The sequence below is a fragment of the Chanodichthys erythropterus genome, chromosome 2 (assembly GCF_024489055.1).
Source record: "Chanodichthys erythropterus isolate Z2021 chromosome 2, ASM2448905v1, whole genome shotgun sequence".
Lineage (NCBI taxonomy): Eukaryota > Metazoa > Chordata > Actinopteri > Cypriniformes > Xenocyprididae > Chanodichthys > Chanodichthys erythropterus.
This window is the reverse complement of record NC_090222.1, coordinates 10,293,446-10,313,392: the sequence shown is the minus strand read 5'-3', so window position 1 is coordinate 10,313,392 and position 19,947 is coordinate 10,293,446. Positions and strand designations below refer to the sequence as shown.

The 19,947-nt window shown below is 43.8% G+C and overlaps 1 protein-coding gene across 2 annotated transcripts in view; it reads left to right on the top strand.

Annotated features, from left to right (window-relative positions):
- Window positions 1-19,947, top strand: part of ca14 (carbonic anhydrase XIV) — a 115,398-nt gene that overhangs the window by 10,375 nt on the left and 85,076 nt on the right. The window contains exons 1-5 of one of the 2 annotated variants that reach the window (XM_067392403.1): window positions 5,802-6,122; window positions 8,875-9,020; window positions 12,016-12,111; window positions 12,226-12,292; window positions 12,440-12,597. In XM_067392403.1, coding sequence (XP_067248504.1) covers window positions 5,990-6,122; window positions 8,875-9,020; window positions 12,016-12,111; window positions 12,226-12,292; window positions 12,440-12,597 — 600 coding nt within the window. In that variant the 5' untranslated portion in view covers window positions 5,802-5,989. Of the gene's footprint in view, window positions 1-5,801; window positions 6,123-8,874; window positions 9,021-12,015; window positions 12,112-12,225; window positions 12,293-12,439; window positions 12,598-19,947 lie in introns of those variants that run through there. The other variant, XM_067392393.1, reaches the window with a different exon arrangement.

Genomic DNA, 19,947 nt, shown 5'->3' with positions numbered 1-19,947 from the left:
AAATTTATTTGTTGTTTATTTTTTCACAGGCCAAACTGGCCTTAAACAAATATCTCTTTGATATTAGAAGCAAACACTGGCATTTGGATATTAGAGGCATTTTTTATCATAGTCAAAGATGTTATGCACATGAGCAGTTGTTTTTAATTTAAATTACTGAATAATTTCATGATTAACAGCAAAAACTAGGTCTGGTCTGACTTTAGCTTTGTGAAATTATGCTACATAAAACAAAATCAGCAGACGGACGGAATGAATATTACTACTTTATATGGAGATAAGAGGAAAAGCCATCAAAACTTTTCTTAAAACAGCTGCCTTCGGAGATATAGTCATATCAATCCCACTGTAATATTTATATTATTCTCCCTATTTTTCACGAACAATGAGCTTGTGCATGGTACAGTAGTTCCTCTGCTGGCGGGTCTGTTCTCTTTGTGTCCGTATTCAGCGTGTTAAAGTCCTGCTTACATACTTCGTAAATACACAGATGAAATTTTGGGAAAATATTACAAAGCAGTTTGTTTGCAAACCCAGAATAATAATAATAATAAAAAAACCCGCTTAAAAACATTTTTGGCCCCTGGACTAGTGCATCTCTATGTTTTATCATAGTTCAAATCAGATTGGACACCGGGCTGTAAGTTTGACACCCCTGACATTTGCACTGTAAATTGTTTTATTTACTATGGTCTAATAAATTTAACCTCAATAAAGGTTAGCCTGGGATGAACGCAAATTCCCATGATAAACCTCTGGGATTTTGGAGCACCAAATTGTAATAGTAGTTCAACATAACTATTGCATTCTTTAATTGATTCCCTGTGTTATTCTGCCCTCTAGTGGGTAATATCGAACATGCTGCTAACCCTGCCCAATACCTACTTTTAATGTTATTAAACACTCGTTAGGCAGGTTATTTGCACTTTTATAACATTGTTTTAATTTCTATTCTAATTTCTATCTTTTTTGATATGTGATGTGAAACTAGAGAAGAACAAACAAAACAAAAGGCGGATTCGAAACTGCAGCGATCGCAGTAAAAGCTAGACTGGCGGTCCAATACTTTAACGTTACGCCACTGGGGACGTTGTCACATACACGTCCTTTATCATACTTGACAGATAATGAAGAGTTATTATGTTGAAATAACGACTTATTATGTCGTTATAACGACTTATTATGTTCAAATAACGAGATATTATGTCGTTATAACGACTTAATATCTTGAAATAACGAGATAGTATGTCGTTATAACGACTTATTATGTTGAAATAACGAGATATTACGACGTTATAACGACTTATTATCTTGAAATAACGAGATATTATGTCGTTATACAAGGTTGCCAACTCTCACGCATCTGGCGTGACACTCACGCTTTCAGCATCAATCTCACGCTCTCACGCATACGCAAGAAATGTCACGCCAAAATCCATTTTTCTCCCCTCTCAATCCGTTAATTTTCTGTTGATGACTAGACCACAGCGTATTAATGACAGGAGAGGAGTTTAAGGGCCGTTTCATAGTCAACGCATCTGTACGCATACGCGTCCCCGAGGCTACGCATCGTTACGCTTCGGCCGCCATTATGCGTCGGTGCGTAGCCAAATGTGTCGTCCTAGTTTTTGATACGCGACGCGCCGATGCACGCAATACTATGCGTTGTCGGTGGGGGCGACATTGCAAGTATTGTACATTAATTCAAGTACATTGTGTTTACAGAAGAAGAAGGTTTGAATACAATGGTGGGCGAAGAGGAAAAATTATGCGAACTTATACGTATTCATAAATTCGACATCCTAAGGGCCATTACATAGTCAACGCGAGAAACGCGAGCAAGCAACGCGAGCGACGCGCTCCCTTTCATAGTCTAAACCAGCACTTCTCAAAGTCCGGACTCCGGTCCGGATCCGGACCCGGAGGGAATTCAATCCGGACCCGCCTCCATTTCGTATTTCAACAGCAGTAATTGTGTGTAAGGGATTAAAAATCTGGATTTCCTACTTTGATAAACGCATGTCAAAATCATTTGTTTAGTGTTTTATGTCTTTTTGGAGATGGTCCGAAATTAAAGCTAAGGCGAGATATTTAAAGTTTTCCTCCGTGATTCAGTTGCCATGACATCCAGTGAGCGTATACTTTTGATGTAATTGGACCATGAATTGGACACGAGTCGCGCGACGCAGCGAGCGTTTGAATGGGTGTGGAGCAGTGGTTCTCAACCTGCGGCCCGTCACAAATGTAAATGCGGCCCGCGATATGCAGACCACAATAATAATAATAATAATAATAATAATAATAAATAGCATACAATTTATTTTTGTTTTAAAATTTAAATTAAGTGAATATATTTAATATATTTAAATATATTTAAATAAATATAAATGAGCTATAATGCTTTATCTGTCATATAAAATAATTTTGGTGAGCATTTATTATTTTCAGATATCAGGCAATTTAGGCTAATGACGCAATCACTCAGTTAAAGAAACAAACACAAGTGCGCGCTTAGGAAGAATTCAAACAGTAGGCTAGCCATTAATTTTGTAAATTTAAGCCTCAAAATGGTCAAATTTGTTATTAAAGGAGAAAAGCTAAATGTGGAAGATAAAATGAAGGAACACATGCAAACAAGAAGAGTCGCAGCATCAGCAGTAAAGGTAAGAAGAATGGAAGAATCAGTTTGCTGTTAGGCCTAATGAGCGAGATGGGCAGCTTTCCTGTTTGCTCTGTAGTAAAGTACTTGACAAGCAAAACCTACAATTTCAAAAGACTGAACTGTGAATTCGATGTGTTTGATGTATTTTAAATCAGTAAAAATAACCGCATCAGCGCACCCGCGGCTGGAATGAGCCCAACTCTGCGCGCGCTCGCGGATCCGATGCTGCGCGAGGGATTGCGACATGAAAGAAAGCTTGATATCGTCAGAGATTGTAATTAGCCTACAGTGCGCTCAGTGTTATTTGTAAAAAGAGCTGAGTAACATTTGCTTATTAAGGCGTTTATGTGATTGTTTGGTGGCTATTGCGATGCTGTTGAAGAAAGTCATAATGAATTAAATAGCAACTTAAAGTGATACAGTTTGTGTGTTCATTGAGCATTACTGATAATTATTGTAAAGCTAATGTAAGTTAGTTTTTATTTGTTATTTATTGTGTGCAACATCTTGGTATAATAGTATTATCTGCAAATACCATAACATTAAATCTGATTGGTTTGCATTGGTGACGTCATATGTAAATTATTTGCGGACCGTGAGACTTGCACTTGGACCATTGTGCGGCCCACTGGGAAAAAAGTTTGAGAGCCACTGGTCTAAACAGTGGACGCAAGCGTCACGGGCGATGCGTGTATGCAATACACCGCTCACGCAACAGGGGGTAGTAGAGTCGGGTGATATTCAGATCAAAATGGCAACTGAAGAGGAATGTATTCTGTTGCTGATTTTACATCGGCGGCAACAAAGGCAACGCAGAGATAGACGGTGGTATGTTCGGGTATGTTCGCCCTTTAAATCAAAAAAGAGATCAGGATGGGGAGTTTGTGTCTCTGGTGCTTCCCATGCGAAGCCTGGACGAGAAGAGACATTTCCAGTGTTTTTTAGGATGTCGAATTTATGAATACGTATAAGTTCGCATAATTTTTCCTCTTCGCCCGCCATTGTATTCAAACCTTCTTCTTCTGTAAACACAATGTACTTGAATTAATGTACAATACTTGCAATGTCGCCCCCACCGACAACGCATAGTATTGCGTGCATCGGCGCGTCGCGTATCAAAAACTAGGACGACACATTTGGCTACGCACCGACGCATAATGGCGGCCGAAGCGTAACGATGCGTAGCCTCGGGGACGTGTATGCGTACAGATGCGTTGACTATGAAACGGCCCTAAAAAAAACTGGAAATGTCTCTTCTCGTCCAGGCTTCGCATGGGAAGCACCAGAGACACAAACTCCCCATCCTGATCTCTTTTTTGATTTAAAGGGCGAACGTACCACCGTCTATCTCTGCGTTGCCTTTGTTGCCGCCGATGTAAAATCAGCAACAGAATACATTCTTCAGTTGCCATTTTGATCTGAATATCACCCGACTCTACTACCCCCTGTTGCGTGAGCAGTGTATTGCATACACGCATCGCCCGTGACGCTTGCGTCCACTGTTTAGACTATGAAAGGGAGCGCGTCGCTCGCGTTGCTTGCTCGCGTTTCTCGCGTTGACTATGTAACGGCCCTAAGGCCCACAGCTGTTACATCTCCCTACAACGTTCTCACTGCAGTATTCTCTGATCGTTGATTGGCTGAAAACCTTGCACCTGATACGTCAGTTGCGTGTGAGAAGTTCAGAGAGAGTTCGGAGCATAGGTTCGGAGTCGGAGACGGCACGTGTGAAAGTTTGGAAGACAATCAAGGTAAGCAAATAATAAAATGGTGAGCCTTGTCACTACAGACGTAGCCTTGCCTAATCAGTCTGTGTGCCGAGACTAAGTTACAGACTTCAACTATAGTTGCAAATGTTGTCTGACGTGCGTTATGATGTCTCATGTAGGGTCCGAAATTAACACCCGTCAAGCGCCAAATGCGGGTAGATTTTCCGTTTGGCGAGCAAATCTCAAAAGGCTATCCGCTACACTCAAGTATAGGTCTCTGCGGAACAAAAGAGGGGCGTCTCCCAATTTTGGGGTGTTTTATAACTGAGAGAGGTGTTTATAACGATCCAACCAAAAAAGTACGGAAGCCGGGATATGCGTTTTTTGAAAGTACGAAAGGCCATTCATCATTTTGTTTTTTTATTGACGCGAATTGAGCGTTTCGCGCGAATGGTGCTTTTTGTGCATTTAGCGTTTGACGCGAATTCGCGTCTGACGCCCGAGTTGAAAAATTTGAACTTTGGCGTAAATTCGCGCCGCGTTAACCAATCAGGAGCCTGCTTGCTGCTGTGGCGGCAGGCCCGCCCGGAGTCACTCATTCAAAATGGAGGAACGACTGATATTATCAGTGAGCAGTCACCCAGAGATTTATGACACAAGTTCATACTTCAGACAGGAATAAAAAGGAGCTCGCTTGGAAGAGTGTCGGTGAGGAGATTGGGCTACCTGGTAAGTTGTAAATACACATTTCACTTTTAAATCACGTTACACGTTTATCGACCCGCGGCCTTCCCGCGACGCTGACCCCTACGCCGCTGTTCTGCTCTCCAGAGCAAATACAAAGCGGTAACGTTAGCTCTCTCGATGAACGCACGATCAACATCAGCCATCTTGCAAACAGACAATCGCCTAGCACTTGCCCCTCCCACAAGAAGCGGATTTCGCCTCGGACGCGCGTCAATTTCGCTTCAAACGCTTGTTTTTTTACGCGCGTCTATTTTGCTCTAGACGCGCGAATGCATTCAAAATGTTCAAGCGACAAACTAGACGCGGTAGACGCGAATTTGACGCTCTATTCGCGTTTGGTGTGAACGCAGCGTTAAACAACTTAAACAATACACTTACATTCATATACAATACATATATCTTATTGTTTTTGCGGAAATATCCCACTCGATTTGAGCAAATCTGGTAAAGAGGTTGAAAAACACCTATTTCCGTGTGACAACACCCCAAAGTTGGGAACCGCCCCTTTTTGTTCCGCAGAGACCTCCTTCTCGCTACACTGGCGGGTTAATGTTCATACCAAAATATGAAATTTTCAGCGTGCACGAGCAGAGAGAGAGAGAGCCCCGGCCGCGCGCGCGCACTCAATATACAGAGCGGCCAAACCGTCAAGCTTCCCCGTACTTTTTGACAAGCGTCTTTGACAAAGCGGCCAGAGCTTCTTTGCAGCTAAAGTCGGCGGCGGTGTGTACGTCTAGTTAACGCTCTATTTGCTGAGGGCGCTGAGGAAAAAGGAAATGTGAAGCTCCTGCCACTGGAAGAAGTGGTCGCCGCCCATTTGTGGCCGCGCACCCATCAAAGCCGCGCAGAACGTCTTCAGCACTCCCGGATCATGCACACTCCGCCGCTGGCCAGGCTGCTTCTGCTTAACACACCATGGCCGTTATTTTCTCGAGAAAAGGAGTTTTCTCATAGCGTTTGCAACGCAATACTCGTTCCCTTATCTCTCAGGGAACCGAGGTTACGTAAGTAACACGTTACGTTTTGTTATATAACATATGACAACTTTAGCACATTTATCAGCTATACATTCATTCAGTGTTTTGCCCCCGGACCACCCTAGCGGAGGTACATCCAACAAACTTTTACAAATTACAGTGTCAAATAATGTACATTTTCTGAACAAGAATATGACAACAAAAGCTCCTTTCATGTCAGTAAAGCTATTAATAGAAAAATGAAATGTCTTTGGACAAATATAAATTTGGGCTAAGCCCCGAATGTTTACAATGTCTGGCTCCGCCCCTGTCAGGTAACAAAACTGACAAAAAATAAAATAAATTATTTCACCCCAATGATACTAAAACATGGACTGACATTGATTTTTAAAATTAGGGTTACCAAACATTTTCTCCGCGCACACGCGCAAACTGAAATTTTTACAAAGTCTCACTCCAGCCAAAGTCCCAAAGTTGGCAACCCTGCGTTAAAACGACTTAATATCTTGAAATAACGAGATATTATGTCGTTATAACGACTTATTATGTTGAAATAACGAGATATTATGTCGTTATAACAATGTATTATGTTGAAATAACGAGATATTATGTCGTTATAGCGACTTAATATCTTGAAATAACGAGATGTTATGTCGTTATAACGACTTATTATGTTGAAATAACGAGATAACTTTTCGATTTTTTTTTTTCCTCCCTACCGAGTTTTTTTTTTTTTCACCATGCGGTTCTTCAGTGCTTCCGTACAAATTAACCAAAAAATTATGTGGAATTTTTTTTTTTCATGTGCCATCACCATAAAGTGATTTTTTTTTTTTTTTAAAGAAAAAGTACTTGGATGCTTAAATCACTCTTAAAGGGTTAGTTCACCCAAAAATGAAAATAATGTCATTTATTACTCACCCTCATGTCGTTCTACACCCATAAGACCTTCGTTCATCTTCGGGACACAAATTAAGATATTGTTGATTAAATCCGATGGCTCAGTGAGGCCTCTATAGACAGCAAAAAAATCTCAAGATCCATAAAGGTACTAAAAACATATTTAAAACAGTTCATGTGAGTTCAGTGGTTCTACCTTATACTTTTTGTGCGCCAAGAAAACAAAAGTACAATGTTTATAGAGGCCGATTTCAAAACACTGCTTCAGAGCTTTACAAATCGAAACAGTGATTCGGATCTCCTATCAAACGACTAAACTGCTGAAATCGCGTGACTTTGGTGCTACGAATCACTGAGTCGATTTGTAAGAAAGAAGAAATCGAAGAAATCGGCCCATATAAATATTGTTGAAAAGTTTTTTTTGGCTTACAGAAAGTATTCTCGTTGCTTTAGATAGAACCACTGAACTCACATGAACTGTTTTAAATATGTTTTAGTACCTTTATTGATCTTGAGATTTTCAATGGCATCGCTCTCAATAGAGACCTCACTGAGCCTTCGGATTTCATCAACAATATCTTAATTTGTGTTCTGAAGATGAACAAAGGTCTTATGGGTGTGGAACGACATGAGGGTGAGTAATAAATTACATTATTTTCATTTTTAGGTGAACTAACCCTTTAAAAATTCATAAATTCATTTAAAAAAAAGAAGAAAAAAAAGATTAAAAAATTTCAATTAAAATTCCATCAAACTGAATTGAATAATCCTTACATATTACTCATATTCTAAATTATTATGAGGAAAAAACAAACAAACAAAAAAACAACAACTAGAGCTTAATAAAACATTCTGTATAAATCTTAATGGAACAAGGGAATGGAATGAATGGTTTTCATAAATGTAACAAAATGTAACAAAGTCCACAAAACAAAACAAAAAATAGTTGCATTTATACAAATGACCCAGTTCAAAAGTTTACTGTGGCACACAGTATTAAGAAATCAACGGTGTGTAAACTTTTGAACTGGGGTTTTGACTTGTGGACTTTATGTAAACATCTGTTATGTGAAATAGCTTATTTGGGACAGTAATAAATAAAAAATAACATTCAATTTTTATGATCCTTCTTATTTTGTTAAAATGATTAACATTTTTGCAGATTCTACAAGGGGTATGTAAACTTTCGAGCTCAACTGTAAATTAAATGGTCCATTCCCTTGTTCCATTAAGGTTTATACAAAAAGTTTCATTAAAATCGAATTGTTGGTTTTTTTACTCATACAAAACTCCTAATTCAAAATATGAATCATATTTAAGGATTATTCAATTCAATTTGAAGGAATTTTACTATTAATCGAAATGCGTAAATCTTAAAAAACAGGCTAAATGTTTTTTGAGTGTACATTCATACATTATAAGAGTGGCTTAACTGTTACTTTTGGGTGTCACTGTAACAACATTTGAGCATGAAATACTGGGTCCCACTTTACATTAAGTGTCTATAACTACTATGTACTAACATTTAAATTAATCATTTAATACCATTAACTTATTGTGTACATACATTTTTACATTGTACCTATATTTAAAATCCTGCATGTAGGTAAATCTGTAATTAATTTCTGTAATTACACCTATAATTACACTGTTGATCCTTCCTTTTCCCCTTAACCCACCCTTAAACCTAACCATTTCACCAATCCTGTACCTATCTTTAGTGTTTTGCAATACAACATGAATAATGTACTCAACAATGTACTATGTACTTTTAATGTCAGTAGTAGTTAAAGACACCAAATATAAACTGACCAAATACACAGTTTGTTAAACATGACCCTCTTCTTTACCTCAACCTCCTTCTTGTTTTATCATACAGTGCAGATGACATTGCCACATTGGATGGGCTTGGCTGGGTTGCCATGGCATTATAGTGCTGTACAGCTGCACTTGCACTGGGGTAATGGAGTGGGCGTAGCTACAGGAAGTGAACACACCATTAATGGACAGAGCACTTCTGCAGAGGTGTGTACTTATGTATCAGAGCAATTTTTTTTTTTTTAAATGCAGCTTAAAATATCTCCAGACAGAGATCACAACACTGACAATTGCATTGCTCAAAAATTGTTCTCATTAGTAGATTACCCATGTCTTTAATTAGACTGTATGCTCAGAATAGAATACTACTATAGGGAGGTCAGTAGTAAGGGTAAAGGAGGGAATGAGTACAGGGGGCCCAAAACGATCCCACAGAAAAGCAATTTCAAGGGGGGGCCAATGCAATAAACTGTACAAGGAGCCCAGAAACCTAGTGACATCACGACATACTACCATTCTATATGTACTGTGCACATATGTGAATTTTATATAAGCATGGAATATCTACATTTGCCAAAATGTGCAGTACATAACAGACCACACTGCAGGGAGTTACAGTTTATCAAAATGGAATGCCATCAAGTTTACTTTCCATTTCCAGTTTGAACCTGAAATCAAATCAGCTGTGATTTTTAACATCCTTTTCTTTATGTGATGAGCCCATCAAATTTTTTAAATCAAATTTAGATGAAAAGACTTATAACATTCTTACAAGATAACTAGTATGTTCCATTCTGAGCTAGAATATAAAAAAGCTCTTAGATCAGTCAGCCTGGAATTTACTTGGCTTTGCATGTACTTTTTTTTAATGACAAATATAGGCTATGGTCCCTTTAAGAACGAATCCATGGATGCTGACACATATCCTGTTTTCACCCAAATGTTTACATCCTCTTAAGCCATAACCGAGTTACGTGAGATACTCCACACCATGGACATTTTGACAACTATGTGTGCATGTGACCATTCAGGCGCAAGGAGAACTGATTGTGTGCTGTCTGAAAGAACTGGGATCGTGTGCAAGAAAGAGAGAAAGCGAGTGCGAGAGAGAGAGCACTAATCGATAACGAATTGTGATTGAAGCATGCAGTTCGCAATGTTTGGGTTGTCATCATTAATTTTTAAGTATTTGCACACCTCTGAGGTTGAAATTTTTTCTGCTGCTGCCGCCGATGTCTCTGTGCACGGAAAACTCTGTTAGTTACGTCACGTGAGGTATCGGTCTTTGGTATTGGGGGTATTTTTATGAGTAGGCCTACGAGTACAAGTACATGAGCTTAGTATCGGGCCCGATATCTATACTAGTACCGGTTACCATTGTTATTAGTTCATATGTGTCAGGTGTGTGTTAGTCATTATCCTCATTATGTCCACTACTTAAGTTGTACCTTCACCTTCAGTCTTGGTCCGATCGATGTTGTGTTTAATTTCAAATACTCAAACAGGCAGGGTAAACTTGGAGTATCTTGATCTATTAGTTTCTCTTCATCTTCCTGCCTGAACACAACGGTTACAGAAGATTGGACTGCCCAAGAGGGCCAAATTTGCATCTGTCAAGAAGGATCCGGCATCTCTGCCTCCAGCCTCGGATCCCTTCCTTCCATCTTGGCCTGTCATCCTGACGGCTCCACTCTGGCTCCTTCCACCATTGGCTCATCCAGAGACACTCATCCGAGTGATGCCACTGGGTTCCCTCGTTCTGTCTGCTCCCCCTTTGGTCTTTCGTTGCTCTGCCTACTCCACGGACATCCAGGCTGCGCTCTGTCCCTCCTACCCTATGGCTACAGCTGGCTCCTTCCTCCCTCCGGGGTCACCCCTGTCCTCGGTCTCGTCACTGTCCTCGGGTACTCTGGCTCCGCCTATGATGCTCGCCGACGTGGCATCGCCTGGGCCTCCAGTGATGTCGATCAGCTCCCTTGACCCTCAGTCTGCGGCTGCGAATCTACCGGCTCTGCCTCCATCAATTGTCCGCCAGCTGTCGTCAGCCTCGTCACCACCCGGACTCCTCCCTTCCTCGTCTCCACTGTGGGCTGTTGACACTGGGGAGCTCTGGATCTTTGTCGCCAGTATCTTGTTGTGCCACCAGTACGGATGTGCCCGAAGTCGAATACCATATTCGGAAAGGAAATGACAAGTACTACGGAGCCCCTAAAGGGCAAACACGTGAGATGGGAGGAAAAAATATATTTTTTTCTATATATATATGCTTTCTCTCGTAATTATATAGTTGGGTAATTATAATGTAAATCATTAGCCAGCATCAGGAAGCTGCTGTTAATATGCGAAGTATTGAAATCGCTTTTGAATGTGCGCACGCTTTTACTTTAACTTTCGATATTGGGGGCCATGAGGTGGAAGTGGGCCTTGAGACCATAGGATCACCAGCAGAGTAGGGGACCACAGAGGTGCCAGCAAAGCAGGAGACCACCAAGGTGGCACAGGCAGAGCAGAAGACAACCAGGGAAATGTAGTCGGAGCAGGAGACCACCAGAGTGCTGCAGGAGACCACAAGAGTGCCTGCCTAGGGTTTGGGGCCTGCCCTCCTTTTCCAGACTAACAGGTTAGGGACAGCTTTCCTGAGTTAAAGGCCGGAAAGACTTGATTGGTGACCTTAGGTCAACTTGCCTTTGTGGGTTCCCATGTTGGGCAATCACAACATATTAGTCATATAAGCGACAACTCCTAAAAATACACAACTGAACTGCTGTCATCCAAAATGCCATACAACAAAACTGACAACATCATGTTTTACCACGAGTAGATAAGATATTGATGCTGGTCGCTGAAGCATTAATTCCTAATCACAGATAACTCAATATAGCATGGGCCAAAAAAATAATTTCTGAAGAAGAGAAATCTAAGGGAGTGATGGTATGGCCACTTCCTTATGAGACACTGGTGAAGCAGTGCCTCAAGGGGCAGTATCAGCACCATCTTTCAATAAATTGGAGTGTTTCTATATATTTATACTGTATAGAAACACTCCACTGTATAGAAACACTCCACTCCATCACACCTGGGGGTGTTCCTATAGTGTCAGTTACTGATACAACGTTGAGTGAAATCTATGAAAAAAAACATGTCTTCTGTAAGATGCCTAATTATATTATGACCCAAACAAACACTGTCTTTTTTCTCTCAGCTCCATATTGTCCATTACAATGCAGAGGTTTATGCTAATATGTCACAAGCTAAGACCCAAGAGAATGGCCTGGCTGTGTTAGGGATCCTAATTGAGGTGAGTTCTCTTTAATCTAACCCTATATTCATGTAATTATTATTATTATTATTATTATTATTATTATAAATTACCAATCAAACTTCATTTCATTCAGTTGTTTGCTTTTTTTAGGCAGGTGAAGAGATTAATCAGGCATATGGTAGTATTCTCAACTATCTGGGCCGCATCAGATATGCAGGCATGTGCTTGTGTGATGTGTGTGTATGTCTACTGTATATGTGTGTGATTACCATGCTTCATCCTCTTTGGTTACTTTGTAAATCAACATACAAGACATACAATTTCATTAAAATGTTTACAACTTTTAATATTTGATTTATTTCAGGCCAAAAGGTGGCTATCCCTGCATTTGATATACAGTCACTGCTGCCTGACAACCTCAGCCAATATTTCCGCTACAATGGCTCACTCACTACTCCACCCTGCCACCAGAGTGTCATCTGGACCATCTTCAATGAAAGGGTGAAAATCTCTCATTCACAGGTACAGAGAGAGTGTGTTAAAGCTCAAGCAATGTTAACTTTTTGTATTCATTAGTTCAGTCATGAAAATTCGTAAGATAAACTGTCATATTACTGGATATGACAGTAGTGGCCTTTGTGTAATATATCTTCTTATGCTGCTGCTGCAAAGCAAGTAGAAATACACCCAAAAAATGCTGCAACTATCATGTAAAAAATGTTATTAATAATTAGTCATAAATAAATCCTATGTAGGCCAAATTAGTCAGGTGGTGCTGGGGAGGAAGGGGACAAGAAAACTGTGATAGCAAGTTTGATTTCGCCTAGAGAACCAAATAAGCCAGAACTGCTACAGCCAGTGCACAAGAGAATACCGGCACCCTTTTTTCTATTTCAAGCACTGGAGGTAGCATGCAAGTTAACTGACTTATAGTTTATATATAAAGAACCCTTTGGAATTCGACATAGAGTTTCATGATTGAACTTTAAGTCATTTACATAGTTGACACTCTCTTCTCTTCTCTTCTCTTCTCTTCTCTTCTCTTCTCTTCTCTTCTCTTCTCTTCTCTTCTCTTCTCTTCTCTTCTCTTCTCTTCTCTTTTCTTCTCTTCTCTTCTCTTCTCTTCTCAGGTGTAAAATGCTTAATTTTGTGTAATTAGTTTTTGATTTAGTTGTTTTAGCATTAATTGGCGAGTTTGAGAATGGCATCACTCCCAGGTGAGCATGCGCCATCTCTTTAACTTTGTCATAGAGTTAGGTGCGTGCGGGAGCAGGTAGTTACGGTGGAGACTGTGATTTTGGCGGTGGGAGAACAACTCAGTTGTGAAAATATAACTTTGGTAACAAGGATGAACAAAGCAGTTGTTGTCCACTTATCCAGAATGGAGTGGTGATTAAGTAAGGACTAATTTATTTTACACTTCAATTATTCTGCTTATACTATGGTTACCACACCTCAAGACACTGTTTCGATGGTGTATTTCAAGACATTTGTCAGATTTTTGTCCTTAAAACACTCTTGTGTGTGGGGCTAATTTCTTACGCATCTCATCCAAAGCGTCCATTGCTAATTCCAAAACGTCATTTTAGAACTAGTAATGGAGGCTTGAGCCTTGATAGCAGAATAATACAGTTGATACAGTTATTAACGCACTTGAGAGAGAGAGAGAATGAGCATGTGAATTAGCCTACCTGATTGTCTGTGTCTCTCTCATGGCAGCACTGTCTCTTCTAATAGTGAAACGAAACTATAAGTACATCTACATCAACAATCGCACAGTTATTACCTCGCTGGTTAGTCATTTTACTGACAAAACGTTTCTGCGTGAGTGTGTGCCCGTACTATACAGTGCATGTGTACGTTTGAAAGAGACAATTTGAATTTTTAAACCTTTTTATTTATTGTGGTAAAATCCACTTCCATTTTTTAAGATGTCCTTCGTTTTTTTCTAAAACTTTGTCTCAATTTTTGCACACAACTGAATTGTCTCCTAAAAACACACCAAGATACTTAAAACCACCCTTAACCCAAGATAACCCATTGGGTAAAACAGTCTTTTTTTCTAACTCAACACCAAAAGCTATGGCTTCACTTTTCCCCCAGTTGATTTTTGCAGATGACAAAACACTGAAATCATTTATACATTCAACAAGAATATTAATGTCATGATTCTTAACAAAAATAACCACATCATCAGCATTAGCAGATAGTTTAAAAACGTCTCTGTTACAAAGGTAACCCTCGTTCCCTGAAGGAGGGAACGGAGACATACGTTGGACAGACCGACGAATAGGAATCTCGCCAGAGAGGCCAGTCTACTTCGAGTGTAACTAAATGAGCCAATACACATTGGCATGCAATCATATGCATCAGCTGCTCGCCTCGCAGCGCGGGTATATAATGAGCAGCAGGTGCGTTGCATCTTCAGGTTTTCGCTGAGGAGCCGAACTAAGCAGACGGCAACATCAGCAGGACAACGACTGTGGCGACGGGACGTACATCTCCGTTCCCTCCTTCAAGGAATGAGGGTTACCTTTGTAACCGAGACGTTCCCATTCAGTCTGTCACGTTCGACGTACGTCGGACAGACCAACGAATAGGAATCCCTACCAAAGTGCCACAGGAGCTGCCCTCTTCCAGCGCTCTGTTGTGAGCCACCTGAACCCCCTTGCCTGAGGACGGTGGGACAGGGCTAACACACAGAGAAGGTCGATTACTGTTGTTCCCAAACCCATTCAGTGAGATCATTGGATAACGCTGGGAAAGCGTAACCTTTCGTTAGAAAAGGAACGCTGCAGAAGCCACATCCTTCCCCGAAGGAGTTATGTGGAGAAGTACATATGGATTAACCCTGTAGGGCTGTGCTACATATGGAAGGACTGGGGTGACTCCAACTCGGATAGAGATGGGTTCTCCCAGAGGGAAAGACACGTACTTCATTTAGGAGCAGCCGTGGAAAAAAACATATGGGATCCTCGTAGGGTCACACATATGAAACCCAGCCTACATCCGGTTCTCAAGGATCCAACGGAGTATAGGCCTGGCGCCGGACGCTCCGCCACGTCGGCTGCCAAAGGGTAACCGGAGGACTCAACAGGGTCTGCCCTGGGGGACTCAGGGACTCTCTGGAGCAAAAGAGCACATGTAGCGCAGCAAGCCGACACTAAGCCGGGGCCTCTCCGTGCCTCTGACCTGAGGCGAGAACACGGGAGGAGACTGGCTCGACACGAAGGCTATAGTATCTAGTGAACGTGTTAGGTGTCGCCCAGCCCGCAGCTCTACAAATGTCTGTTAGCGAGGCGCCATGAGCCAGCGCCCAGGAGGATGCTACACCTCTTGTGGAGTGAGCATGCAACCTTGGTCAGCTAGGGCGATGGCATCCACTATCCAGTGGGCCATCCTCTGCTTGGAGACAGCCTTTCCCTTCTGCTGGCCTCCGTAACAGACAAAGAGCTGGTCTGAGGTCCTGAACAGTCGCAAAGCGCGGACTGGACAGAGCAAAGCCAGGGCTGGGTCTGCCTCCTCCGAGGGCAGCACTTGCAGGCTCACCACCTGATCCCTGAAGGGAGTGGTAGGAATCTTGGGCACATAGCCAGGCCGGGGTCTCAGCACCACGTGGCTGTCACCCGGCCCGAACTCCAGGCACAATTCGTCGACCGAAAATGAATGCAGATCTCCTACCCTCTTTATGGAGGCCAATGCAACCAGCAGCAAAGTCTTCATAGACAGAATCTTTAAGTCTGCCGATTGCAAAGGCTCAAAGGGAGCAATCTGAAGTGCTCTTAGCACCAGAGTGAGGTCCCAAGAGGGTATGGAGGGGGGACGAGGAGGATTTAACCGTCTCGCCCCCCTAAGGAACCTGACGACCAGGTCGTGCTGACTAGGGATGTCCCGATCACGTTTTTTTGCCCTCGAGTCCGAGTCATTTGATTTTGAGTATCTGCCGATACCGAGTCCCGATCCGATACTTAATAGCCTACATAAAAAAGAATAAAGAAGAGCGAAAAAACAGATCCAGGATACTTTTCAGGTTTTTCAGGTATTCGGTTTTCAAATAGTAATCAAATATAAAATATCACTGCATATTATCTTTACTGTATAAAATAAATAAAGATTAATCATTATTGAAGTTACAAAAACTATTCAGTTAAGAGCAGTGAGTGATTTCTTTGTTGTTTGTTGTTTGATTTAACATTAAATACAGGCAGCAGGAATAGTTGTTTTCCCTTTAAGACATGCACGATCCAGTACATACCTATACTGTTCCACATGCGCTGTCTTTCTCGACTAATATACGTTCACTTAAGACATAACCGACTATGTTTGCTAGGATACTCGCTAGGACGGGCATGTTGACATAATGTTTGTATGAATTTGCTGAAGCGCAAGACTTGAAAGAGAACTCAGTATTTGCGCGCTGACTGGAATAAGCGTGTGCGCGCTTCGGATGAGCGCACACAAATCTTCTCACAGCGCGCGCGAGTTCTCTTTCGCGTCTTGTTCTTTAAGGTTTAAATCAGCAAGGCTTAAAAGAGTTAGTTTAAATACAGAAAGCAACGTGTGTCAACACCCGGGTGATGACGGCGTAAATGACTGGACATGAGAGCAGACGGCACTCGCAGTTAACAGTTTACAAAGAGTGACTGTTTTGTCCACGCTTTCTGATTATCGTTGTTGTAACGTTTTGTGCATCCATCGACTGAAACATACATTATCTGAACTCTGTCTGTATTCCACGTTGCTATTTTAAACAAACCATATTAACCAATAGATGCGTCGTCATTCGAGATGGACCGCAGTGCAAGTGCGTAAGTGGAGAACCGTTGCACCCCTAATACATATATATCCGAGTCCTGATCGGGAGGTAATGTCCGATTCCGATCGAGTCTGAAACCACATGATCGAGCCCGATTTCCGATCATGTGATCGGATCTGGACATCCCTAGTGCTGACCAACAGATTTGCCATCTATGTGGTCGTGGTAAGTGGAGATAGCACTCGACGAACAGGTTCCACTTCGAGGCGTAAGCACGTCTTGTAGTGCCGAAGTGATGGTGTTAAGTACCTCGGGGGGTAAGTCACCTAGAACCTCGGCGTCCTGTCCAGGGACCAGACATGGAGTTTCCAGAGGTCTGGACGCAGGTGCCAAAGAGTGCCCCGTCTCTGAGAAAGAAGGTCCTTCCTCAGAGGAATGGGCCAGGGAGGGGCTGTCGCGAGGTGTGAGAGTTCTGGGAACCAGGTCCGGTTGGGCCAGTTAGGCGCAACTAGCAGGACCTGCTCCTCATCCTCCCTGACTTTGCACAGAGTCTGTGCAAGTAGGCTCACTGGGGCAAACGCATATTTGCGCAGGCCCCGGGGCCAGCTGTGTGCCAGTGCGTCTGTCCCGAGTGTTCCCTCGGTCAGAGAGTAAAACAACTGGCAGTGGGAGGTTTCTGGTGAGGCAAACAGGTCTACTTGAGCCTCTCTGAACTCTCTCCAGATCAGCTGGACCACCTGGGGGTGGAGTCGCCACTCTCCTGATGCAGCTCGTGATAGCTCGTCGGCCACACAGTTGAGCACACCGGGAACATGAATGGTGCGAAGCGATCTCAGATGTTTCCGACTTCACAGGAGGAGATGGCGGGCGAGTTGCGACATGCGACGGGAGCATAGATCACCTTGACGATTGATGTATGCAATGGTCGCAGTGTTGTCCGTACGGACCAGTACATGTTTGCCCCGTAGCGACCCTTTGAGGCGGCTCAGAGCAAGACGTACTGCTAGCAACTCGAGGCAATTGATGTGCCAATGCAGATGGGGTCCCGTCCAAACCCCTGACACTGCATGCCCATTGTACGTGGCACCCCAGCTGGTGGCAGAAGCATCTGTGAATACCACAGCATGCCGGGACACTTGTTCTAGGGGCACTCCTGCCCAGAGAAACAAAGACCGACCACGGACTGAAGGCTTGGCGGCACTCCTGAGTGATTGGCACCCGGAACATGCCGCGTTTCCACACCCATCTCGGGACTCGGCCGTGAAGCCAGTGTTGAAGCGGTCTCATATGAAGCAGACAGAGCGGGGTTACTGCCACCGCGGCCGTCATATGCCCCAGGAGCCTCTGAAAGAATTTCAGTGGGACCGCTGTCCTGCCATTGAACGTATTCAGGCAGTTCAACACCGACTGAGCACGTTCCTCTGTGAGGTGTGCTATCTGTTCGACCGAATCCAGCTTCATACCGAGAAAAGAGATCCTCTGCACAGGGGAGAGTTTGCTCTTTTCCCAGTTGACCCGAAGACCCAACTGGCTGAGGTGTCTGAGCACCAAATCCCTGTGTTCACACAACTGAGCCCGGGACTGTGCTAGAATGAGCCAGTCGTCGAGGTAGTTGAGAATGCGAACACCCTGTTCTCTCATGGGAACAAGGGCTCCCTCCACAACTTTCGTAAAGACCCGGGGAGACAGGGCCAGCCCGAAGGGTAGGACTTTGTACTGATATGCTCGACCTTCGAATGCAAAGCGCAGGAATGGCCTGTGTTGCGGAAGAATCGAGACATGGAAGTATGCATCCTTCAGGTCGATCGCTGCAAACCAATCTCGGGGACGGATGCATTTGAAAATGCGCTTCTGCGTAAGCATCTTGAACGGTAGCTTGTGCAGGCTCCGATTCAAAACTCGCAGGTCCAAGATCGGTCATAACCCACCGCTTTTCTTGGGTACAATGAAGTAGGGACTGTAGAACCCTGACCTCATATTGGCTGGAGGGACCGGCTCGATCGCGTCCTTCGCCAGAAGGACCTCGATCTCTGCATGCAAGACAGGGGCATCGACATCTTTCACTACAGTAAAGTGGACGCCCTTGAACCTGGGGGGACGCCGGGCGAACTGAATCGCATAGCCGAGCCTGATGGTCCGAATGAGCCAGCGAGACGGACTGGGGAGCACTATCCAGGCCCCCAGAGACCGCACCAGCAGGACCAGAGGGACCACAGGCGTACCCGCAGCGGGGCAGCGAGGTGGAACGCAGGGACGCGGCCCGGGAGGCTCTCTCTGCGAGGCGGCCAGAAGCAGCATCACAGTGTGCTGTGCAACACTTACCTGCTTCCACGGGTGGACAGAGGGAGCAGTCGAGGCTTTGACTGCCCGCTGCTCGCTGCTGTCCGCTGGCGACAGAAGAGGGGGATGAGAGTGGTGAGGTTCTTGCCCTCCCACTGCTCTCTGAGCCCTCTTCGGACCCGGAGATGGAGGAAACTGCTCTTTTATTGAAAATTTGTTTCCTTTTGTTTGGCGGAACACAAACAAAAGGAAACAAAGGATTCTCCACCCGGCCCTCCTCCGGGGGAAGGAGCGGTGCGGTCACCATCTCCTGTAGAGCAGTCCCATCCATCTCCGGGTCGCCCGTCCTAGGCCCTACTTCTTGGGGGGTGGCTGGATGGGCTGGGCACCCCGACCGCGACCGGCTCCACGAAGCCGCTTTTCTGGAGGATGCTGCTGGGGTGCAGGGGCGGCCGCAGGGGGCTGCCCTTGGCGACGGGCAGTCTGAGGTGCTGCGGGTGGTGGTGGAGCAGCAGCTGACTGCCTCGGCAGGATGTGGCTGATGGCCTTAGACTGCTTTTGTACAGCCGAGAACTGTTGGGCGAAGTTCTTGACCGCGTCGCCGAAGAGGCCGGTCTGGGACATGGGGGAATTAAGGAACCTGACTTTGTCGGTATCCCTCATGTCCGCGAGACACAGCCAGAGATGGCACTCCTGGACCACTAGCGTGGACATTGCACGACCCACTGACCACGGCCTGACCTTCGTCACACGAAGCGCGAGTTCCGTCGCAGCACGAAGTTCCTGAAGAACTTGGGGGTCATGACCACCGTCGTGCATGTCCTTCAGTGCCTTGG